Source organism: Bactrocera dorsalis, chromosome 1 (genome assembly GCF_023373825.1).
Source record: "Bactrocera dorsalis isolate Fly_Bdor chromosome 1, ASM2337382v1, whole genome shotgun sequence".
NCBI lineage: Eukaryota > Metazoa > Arthropoda > Insecta > Diptera > Tephritidae > Bactrocera > Bactrocera dorsalis.
Window position 1 is genome coordinate 54,498,451 of NC_064303.1, and position 10,434 is coordinate 54,508,884.

At 38.8% G+C, this 10,434-nt stretch overlaps 2 protein-coding genes across 10 annotated transcripts in view; one reads left to right on the top strand and one right to left on the bottom strand.

Annotated features, from left to right (window-relative positions):
• Nucleotides 1–10,434, top strand: part of LOC105233578 (FERM domain-containing protein 5) — a 753,696-nt gene that overhangs the window by 597,910 nt on the left and 145,352 nt on the right. Inside the window, exon 7 of one of the 9 annotated variants that reach the window (XM_049462602.1) lies at nt 5,215–6,102. The exons of the other annotated variants lie outside the window; for them this stretch is intronic. Coding sequence (XP_049318559.1) covers nt 5,215–5,524 — 310 coding nt within the window. The 3' untranslated portion in view covers nt 5,525–6,102. Of the gene's footprint in view, nt 1–5,214; nt 6,103–10,434 lie in introns of those variants that run through there. 9 annotated transcript variants of the gene reach the window in all.
• LOC109579258 (uncharacterized) overlaps nt 1–10,434 on the bottom strand; it is a 464,513-nt gene that overhangs the window by 102,167 nt on the left and 351,912 nt on the right. The gene's annotated exons all lie outside the window — the stretch shown is intronic.

Genomic DNA, 10,434 nt, shown 5'->3' on the forward strand with positions numbered 1-10,434 from the left:
GCAATCGATCCCATCACTCGCTGTTGCACCAGTATCCAGTGTCCTTCCCCGCTGTACCTCATCCGCAACCATCAACCACACATGCCATGCATACAGCCAGTATGCCGGATCGGGTCATGTTGGCAACAGCAGTAATTCTAGTGAGGACCAGCTGCGGAGATTACCTGCCTGCGAGAGCCTTGCTGGACTCAGGCTCCCAGGTCAACTTTATGACGGAGGACTTGGCTCAAAAGTTGCGGATTCGACGTCAGCACAAAACATTAAGCGTAATTGGAATTGGCAATTCCAATACAAAAGTGGGGTCAAAACTAAACGCGTTTGTCAAGTCGCGGTTAAATAATTTTGAATTTTCGGCGGAATTCTGGGTAATGCGATGCATTTCGGCAAATCATCCAGACCATAACATCAATGTTAATGGCTGGAAAATTCCGCACAATATTGAATTGGCGGACCCAGAATTCCACAAATCTAAAAAAGTGGATATCCTATTGGGTGCTGAAACATTTTTCGATCTTTTAGCTGTTGGTCAAATTAAAAATGGTCCTAACCAACCAACTCTTCAGAAAACCCTTTTAGGATGGATTGTATCTGGCAAATATGTCAGCAGTCTTAGTCCTCCTCCCGAAGTAAATAGCACATTATGCCAAACTGAAGAAGACTTAACGTCAATAGATTCAGTAGTCCAAAAATTTTGGGCTCTAGAAGAATTACCTTCAGAATCAAACGGCATCAAATTCACACCAGAGCAACAACAGTGTGAAAACTTTTTCGTTAATACTACTCAAGTATTGCCTTCAGGACGGCTTCAAGTCAGAATGCCCTTTAAAGCTGACCGTAAGTTACTCGGTCATTCATATGAAACCGCAGTTCGGCGGTTTCAGGCCCTGGAGAGAAGGACATTAAAAGATCCAGAACTTCGCAAAATGTATCTGGACTTTATGAATGAATAAAGAGCATTGGGTCACATGAGCCAAACGAACAATAAGATCCCGAGTGAGCCACACTACTTCATTCCGCATCAATGCGTTTTAAGGCCCGAGAGCACAACAACCAAATTACGTGTTGTATTTGATGCTTCAAGTCGATCTTTAACTCAAATAGCGTTGAATGAACTTTTGATGGTAGGTCCAACCATCCAAGAAGAGTTATACTCAACGCTTCTTCGTTTTCGCTTACATAAGTATGCACTAACAGCGGACATTACTAAAATGTACCGTCAAATAATTATGCATGAAGAAGACAGAAATTGTCAGCTTATTGTGTGGAGAGAGCATCCTTCTGAGCAAATTCAAATTTTTCGTCTTAACACCGTAACATACGGCACTGCGCCTGCTCCATTTGTCGCAACACGGTGTTTGTAAATGCTCAGTGATGCCAATACAATGAAATACCCACTCGGTTCATTGGCCATCAAAAGAGACTTTTATGTTGATGATTTATTAACAGGGTCCGAATATTTTGAGTCTTTTGAGAAGTGAGGTAATTAAAATATTAAACTCGGCAGGATTCACCTTAAGGAAGTGGTTTTCGAACCACCCTAAATTTTTCGACAGTGATTGCACTGAAAAATCATTAAGCTTCAATGACAAAAGTTCCACTAAAACATTAGGAATCCATTGGCTGCCGAAAGAGGATTTGTTTCGATTTGTTTTAGATGACAATTTTAATGATCTGCGAGCCACTAAACGAAACATATTGTCAGTTTCTGCTCGCCTTTTTGATCCTCTTGGATTACTAGCCCCACTAGTTACCAAAGCAAAAATCTTATTGCAAGAGCTTTGGAACCAAAAACTAGATTGGGATGAGTAGATTCCACTGCGCCTTGACACTAGCTGGCAGAACTTTAAAGCCAACCTAATGCAGCTCTCATCGATAAGCATTCCTCGTTACGTAACCGTTGAGTCGAGTGCCATCTGCCAAATACATGGCTTCTCCGACGCCTCAATAAGGGCGTACGGATGCTGCATATACATACCAAGCCAATCTGCTAGTGGTATTAAATGCATGCCGCTTACTGCAAAGTCTAGAGTGGCTCCGCTGAAGACCAAATCTCTTCCGCGTCTTGAGCTCTCGGCAGAACATCCTCTTTCGAAATTATGGTCAAGAGTAGCGCCTATGTTGAGTCGACATTTCGAAAATATTACATTTTGGACAGACTCTTAAATCGTTTTACATTGGATTAAAACACATCCATCTTCACTACAAACCTTCGTCGCAAACAGAGTGTCCGAAATCCAAGAGTTGACTGACAAAGTACATTGGCAACATGGGCCAACGAAACAAAATCCTGCGGATCAAGTGTCTCGGGGTTGTAACGTGGACGAATTGAATAATTCAATATGGTTTGGCGGTCCACAGTTCCTCCTAGAAGACCCTGCATTATGGCCAATTAATAACCACTTCCAGCTCTCACCAGAAGACGAAGCATTAGAGAAGAAGAAAAATACATTTACATTAATTTCGACTGCTGAGAAAAACTCAATATTGGGCCTTATTGAAAAATTCTCTTCTCATAAAAAATTGCTTCGTGTGGTCGCATATATATTACGATGGATCAGGCGACCACCAAAATCCTCCAGGGGCCAAGATCTGACTTCAGAAGAGCTAAACTTGAGCTTTCTAAAAATTGCACAGGTGGTCCAACATTCAGAATTTTCGGATGTTATTCAAAAATTGCATAAAGGCACCACCCTACCCGCAAACTTGCAAAAACTCAACCCGTTTTTGCAAATTAATCCGAGTAGGAGGTCGCTTATTAAATGCACCTCTCCCATACGATGCCAAATTTCCGCTTTTATTAAATAAAAGTTCGCACTTCGTTATAACGTATTTACGGTTCCTGCATATTCGAAATCACCACGCTGGGGCTAAAGCGTTGGTTGCGCTTCTTCGAGAACGCATATGGCTAATTAATGCCCGAGAAGCTTGCAGTAGAACCGTAAGAAACTGTATACACTGGGGCCCCGATTTGCGTCGTTAATGGGGACCGTAGAGACGCGACGCAAAACGAAACGACGCAAATCGAAACGCATTTCCCCATATACTTACTGCAAAATATTTTTAATTTGTTCCTGAGTTAAAAAAAAATGCAACTTTTTAAGAAGGCATTTACATAGCATACAAAACATTTATTTTAATCTATATATATGTACATATCTATAAAAACAAACTCACATTTTTAAAGCAAAACAGCATTTTAAAAAAGAAATGCCATGAAATTAAAACCTTAGTCGTCCATAATTTCTTCGGGCTGTGTTACATTTTTGCATAAAAATGCGTCCAAAGTGTGTTGTATAAAAATTGCTTTTTTCTCCATGTAAACAATTTTGTAGCATTGTATGGCGTCGGAAAGAGATTGACTTGCCTTGGCACTACGATTTTCATCGGGATCATTGTTGCAAAAAATTTCAATCGCCTGTTCTACCAGTTCCATCGCTTTTGCAATTAGCGCAGTTGTTAGCTTTTTTGGTTCTGTTTGGATAACGGTCGGATCAGTTTCATCATCCAACGTATGTTCAGTACCAAAAGTTAATAACATTTCGTTTGTGAGCTCTTCATCCTGTAAGTTTAACAGTTCGTTGATATCCTCAATCCCCATTCCTTCAATGTTATTTTCCCTAGCCATCCAAATTTTAGTACGACTTAAAGTTGGATATTACGCCTTGATCCATCGGCTGTATGATAGAGGTGGTGTTAGGAGGCATAAAAACAATTTTTATATTTTCAGAAATATCATCTGAATATATGGGATGTCCTGGAGCATTATCCATCAGTAACAGCATTTTAAAATCAATCTTTTGAGAGCAACAATAATCTTTCAGTTCGGGAACAGCGCAATTTTTAATCCAATCTGTAAATAGCGTGGCAGTCATCCATGCTTTCTTATTAGCACGCCAGTGAACCGGAAGATCACTTCTATTCACATTTTTAAGGGCTCTTGGATTCTCAGACTGGTAAATAAGAAATGGCTTGAATTTAAAATCCCAAGTCGATCTTTAGAGGCTTTATACCCAGGAGCAGATTTTTCGGCCTTGGAAATGTAGGTTTTTTTAGGCAACCGCTTCCAATACAAGCCAGTTTCATCGACATTCAAGACCTGCTTGCGAGAATATCCCCTTCTTTGACAATAGCTTGTAGTTCAAGCTTAAATTTTTCCGCAGCTGGCTTATCAGCGCTAGCCGATTCTCCTTTTAGAGAGATATTATGCAAATTTGCCCTAGATTTAAAGCGTTGGAACCAACCGTTACTTGCTTCAAATTTTTCGGAACTTCCACTGCTTGTTGATGGAGTATCATTCTGTAGATCATGAAAGATGCTGATGGCCTTATTTTGAATAATCATTTTGCTCAGGTGCACTTTTCTTTGGTTCTCATTTTCAATCCAAACCGACAGAAGAGCTTCCATTTTAATCAACAGCGAACTTCTTACTTTGACTTGTTGTGACTGTAGCGAGGTAGCAGTTTTTGCAAATTTTGTGATTTGGTCAGCATCTCGGTTGCAAATTGTCCTTACAGTAGACGAAGCTAAGTTAAGATATTTTGCGATGTCAATGGCTTTTTCACCCGACTTAAAACGTTTTAGTATGTCTAATTTCAATTCGACACTGATTTGTTTGCGCTTTTGACTCATTTTTTCGCGTGATTAATAGCCAACTGAAACCGCGACTACGACGGAAATTCTCTGCCGAAATTCATATTTCTATGTGCAGCACTTGCATATATGCCGATAATTGGGAATCCCCTTTTTACGGAAAAATTGTTTTCTGTAACTGAATATGTATGTATATATGTACATATGTACATTGCTGCATACGTAGGCATTCAAACGACCGAAACTGAAATTAACGACGCAAATTGAAAACATTGTATAATACATATGTATGTACTAGAGGTCTCTAGTATGTACATACATATTTTGCGACGCAAATCGAAACGACGCAAATCGGGTCGACGCAAACCGGGGCCCCAGTGTACATTGTTTTCATTACAAGCCGAAGTTGCAAAACCAAATAATGGGAAATTTGCCAGTCGAAAGACTTCGAGCGCTACGGCCCTTTCTTATATGTGGCGTAGATTTTTGTGGTCCGTTAAAAATACGCGGTCGACCACCCGTAAAAACATATATTGCAGTTTTCGTTTGCTTTACTTCAAAAGCAGTACATTTAGAATTAGTTTCGGACCTATCTTCTAATTCATTTATTTTCGCCCTAAAAAGGTTCATTGGACGCCGAGGAATCCCGACGAAGATATTCAGCGACAACGCCACCAATTTCGTCGGCGCCGATCGCAAGCTGAGCGAATTGAAGGAGGCGTTTCTGGCAATGGGTCCAGAACTGAAGAGATTCGCAGCAGACGAAGGGTGCAGCTTCATCTTTATAGCACCGCGGGCGCCGCACTTCGGCGGATTATGGGAAGCCGCGGTGAAGTCCGCCAAACACCACATCGTTCGGGTAACCGGCAGCGCGCTACTCACAGCAGAGGAGTTAGCAACAGTGTTGGCCGAAGTGGAGGCCATCCTCAACTGAGAAAGTGCCAGTGGACCCAGTTCGTTGTTGCGAGAGATGGCAACTTGTTTGCTCTCTCAAGCAACAGTTCTGGCGACAGTGGTCCAAAGTATACCTGACGAGCCTTCAGGAGAGCAACAAGTGGCTGCACCCCAAACGCAATATGCAGCTCAACGACCTCGTTCTCGTCCACGAGGACAACGTGCCGCCGCAGCAGTGGGTACTAGGGCGCGTCGTCGCAACCGTCGAAGGGCAAGACGGCAAGGTGCTAGTCGCAGAAGTAGCAACCAAGACGGGCACGATTAAGCGCCCCATCCACAAACTGGCTGTCCTTCCACTGGATATTGAAGGAATCTGATACTGTCAAGGTGGTCGGCGTTGCGTCAAGCGACAAGATATATATGTATATTTAAACCTGAAATTAAAATTGAGAAAAATGAATTATAAAAAATTATAAAATATTGAATTATTTAAATTATTGTATACTTAGCTTAATTATGCATTCATACTACTAATCTACTACTTACCTTAATACTTACCATAATCTATTACAATGTTGAACGAAAAGTTGAAGATAATTATATTTACCCCTTTTTATACATATGAACATTACCACTAGTTTAAGCCGTTAGTTTTAAGATTTAGGCTAAGCAATTCCTAGAACGGAAAAAATGAATTATTGTATTAAAAACCTAGAAAGCGAACGGACGTGGTTTCTTTATCGGAATATTTTCTTTTCGTGACAGGCAATTAGGCTTTAAATTATTCGCGCATTCCCAGTAAAGATTTTTTTCGCATCTGAAAAACGCTTGAGATTTTTCAACCATTATATGTATGTAGTATATGGGAGTTGGAGTAACTTTAGGCGAATTACTTGTCTAGAAGGCGATGTAGCTGTTGTAGCGTGTTAACGACGACGTTGAGTATCTGTGTTGACGATAAAGAGAAACCCTTAAGTTAGAGGAAGTAGCCTCGAGCGTGATGTGTGGATTATTCGGCGCTGGAAAATATCGCTGGTAGTTCTGACCCTAGTGAGGACTGAAGACATGTCAGCTCGTTTAGGAAATCAATGGGACAGAGGTGAGACTTTTGGCAATAATAGTACAATCCGACGATCAAACCAAGAATGATAAAATATCGCCGTCTTGTGGCGTACTTCTTTTGGAATGGAGAACGGCAACATAAAAAAATTGTCAAAAAGCCTGTAAATTGTAAAAAAGAGTTAATTAATGAAATAAACTTAATGTATATGTTCACAGTAAAAAAGTTTTAGTAGAATCAGTAGAATAATGTTACTGGAAAATGTTTTAATCTTTTCATTATAAACTAATGAATTGAGTTTATTTCACGAATTAAAAAAGTAGTTTACAGTTTACTGTCATCTTTTATGATAATATAATATATGCGGCTGTTGCGTGTTGAAGATGGAGACGGAGTGATAGAAAAAAAATATCAGGCTTACTAGATTTTGCTGTAGTCAAAAATATATAGATAGATCGCTTGTGACGCCTGTACTAATAAAGCTAAACAGCCCATGATATTGAGCAAAGAAAATATGTCGAAATTTTAGCAAGCAAAACTCCCTTTGGAAAATCCAAAAGTTTTTTAATCCACCAGTAGATTCCAGCATGCCTCTGAGACAGTTGAATGGTAATTGAGCAAGAAGTGATAAGGAAAAGGCAAATTGTTTTGCAAATCACCTAGAAAGAGTACTTCAACCTAATTGACCAATGAACAACTTTAAGTTGCCAAATTTGCCCAATACCACTAACGAGTCGCTTGTGTCTATTAGGACTTTACTTCTGAAGTTACAAAAATCGTAAAAGAGCTGAGGCCGAAAAAGTCATCAGGACATGATAATATTACTCCAAAAGTGCTAATTGAGTTACCAAATATTGCTATAAGGGTCTCTCCTTGCTCTTTAATGCAATTCTTGGTTTCGGATACTATCCAATTTCGTGGAAGAAGTCGAAGATCATCATGATAGATAAACTTGGGAAAGACTTAATAAAGCCGTCTTCCTGAAGATCAATAAGTCTCTTATCATGTATTTCTAAAATAATTGAAAAAAATGTTACTATCACGAAAATAATATAATACCCAAGAATCACGTGGCGAAAACATATAGCGAGAAAAATAACTAGCATGAAGTTTAGATCATCAAATTTAAATTGGCTTTTAAACAAAAATTCGAAACTTAGCCTAGACAACAAAGTCCTGTTAAATAATGCAATCATAAAATCGATTTGAATGTATTGCATTCAACTGAAGGGTACCTGTGCAACCAATATTATAATAATAATAATAATACTAAACGATTACCCTCCTTTCGCCCAACCGACGCGAGGGGCGCAATCCGCGAACGAGCTGAATTAGCCGAGTCATAAAAGGCAAGAGAGTTTTAAGCGTTGCGATCTTAAGTTGCTTAGCTATAGAAAAAAGGTGCGTGGAGTCCCTACGCGCGGAAGAAGTTATACTTCTTAGCGGTGTTCAGAAATGCATAACATTTTCTATGAAAGAAAACTTAAATTCACACTTTATAATTTTATTATGCACATTTTATAAAGCAAAGTCTAAATGAAGGAATTTTAATTCGGAAAGAAGTTCTGTCTCTTCGTTACGGAAGGAATATGCAGCGTAACCATATATCTTTTGTAATCCATCAACACGCGTTGAAAGCCCAGCAGTTATCGGTGAATTGACGATCGTTGATTCATCAGTAGTTATAGATGCTCCCGCAGAGATTGATGAAACAGCAGACGTTGAATCTTTTTACGCGCTCTCTGATATTCCTCAGCTGTTTTCCTCTTCCTCGGTTGGCTGCCAGCTATCTTTTCCAATTTCTTCTTTTCCAGCTCTGCTTTCTTTCGTGCTCGGTATTCACGATAATATTGTGCTGATTTCCCTCCTCTTGAAACACGGCTACACCGTCTTTTTCCGCTGTTTATGTATATGTATATTGCTGTGATAAATTTATTTTCTATTAGTAAGAAAAAAATATTTATTAGTATAACTAGTATACGATGTTAAAAAGCAAAAATTTAAAAATAAATTCTGTTGAGATTCGAACCAGTGTTCACATCGTGACATTCTAGCCGCTTACCACCAACACCACCATTGACAATTAGGTTGCGCTGACTTAAGTATGATTTGGTTATGCATGCAAGAAACATACGGTGGTTCTAATAATTTTGTTTAAGTATAGAAATATACATACTTTGTAGAACATTTGCTTTCGCAATAAATTTATCACAGCAATATACATATACATATACATAATATTGCTGTGATAAATTTAATTTCTATTAGTAAGAAAAATATTTATTAGTATAGTATACGATGTTAAAAAGCAAAAAATTAAAAATAAATTCTGTTGAGAATCGAACCAGTGTTCACATCATGACATTCTAGGCGCTTACCACCAACACCACCATTGACAATTAGGTTGCGCTGACTTAAGTATGATTTGGTTATGCATGCAAGAAACATACGGTGGTTCTAATAATTTTGTTTAAGTATAGAAATATACATACTTTGTAGAACATTTGCTTTCGCAATAAATTTATCACAGCAATATATATACATATACATAATATGTATAAACATATACATAATATTGCTGTGATCCCTTAGAAGTATAGCAGAGAACGTACAATATAGAGAAGGTTCAACTACGGACAAGCGTGTGAACTGTCAAGATTGTTTCATGACATTTACTTTTTGAAGATAATTTCATTTAAATGTTGACCGCGGCTGCGTCTTAGGTGGTCCATTCGGAAAGTCCAATTTTGGGCAACTTTTTCGAGCATTTCGGCCGGAATAGCCCGAATTTCTTCGGAAATGTTGTCTTCCAAAGCTGGAATAGTTGCTGGCTTATTTCTGTAGACTTTAGACTTGACGTAGCCCCACAAAAAATAGTCTAAAGGCGTTAAATCGCATGATCTTGGTGGCCAACTTACGGGTCCATTTCTTGAGATGATTTGTTGTCCGAAGTTTTCCCTCAAAATGGCCATAGAATCGCGAGCTGTGTGGCATGTAGCGCCATCTTGTTGAAACCACATGTCAACCAAGTTCAGTTCTTCCATTTTTGGCAACAAAAAGTTTGTTAGCATCGAACGATAGCGATCGCCATTCACCGTAACGTTGCGTCCAACAGCATCTTTGAAAAAATACGGTCCAATGATTCCACCAGCGTACAAACCACACCAAACAGTGCATTTTTCGGGATGCATGGGCAGTTCTTGAACGGCTTCTGGTTGCTCTTCACCCCAAATGCGGCAATTTTGCTTATTTACGTAGCCATTCAACCAGAAATGAGCCTCATCGCTGAACAAAATTTGTCGATAAACACATTTCGAACCGAACACTGATTTTGGTAATAAAATTCAATGATTTGCAAGCGTTGCTCGTTAGTAAGTCTATTCATGATGAAATGTCAAAGCATACTGAGCATCTTTCTCTTTGACACCATGTCTGAAATCCCACGTGATCTGTCAAATACTAATGCATGAAAATCCTAACCTCAAAAAAATCACCCGTTACAATGTTCCGACCGACACTTAAATCAAAAGATTTAGACTGTTGAGTAGTTTTTACCACTAACCTAAAGAAATAAACAAGATTTAGCCATAAGAAATTACACTTGTTATTTTTTTCGAGAAGATTTGAAGCGAATCTACTCGAAATCTACTTGTGCGACTCTTAATTTGCGCCGTCTGTTACAGCTAATTTAGCCACTACAAAGTAAAAAAAAAAAATGTACATACACACATAAATTGAAAGCAATGAGTCTGAATTCACCTTTTAAACAAGAGGACTTTCATAACAAAGTACGACATTAAAATGTTTTCTTTTGATGGCAAAGTTTAAAAACATCTGATTTGTAAATCTCCGGCGGTGAGGACAGTCTACATTAAATATACAGCTCTATT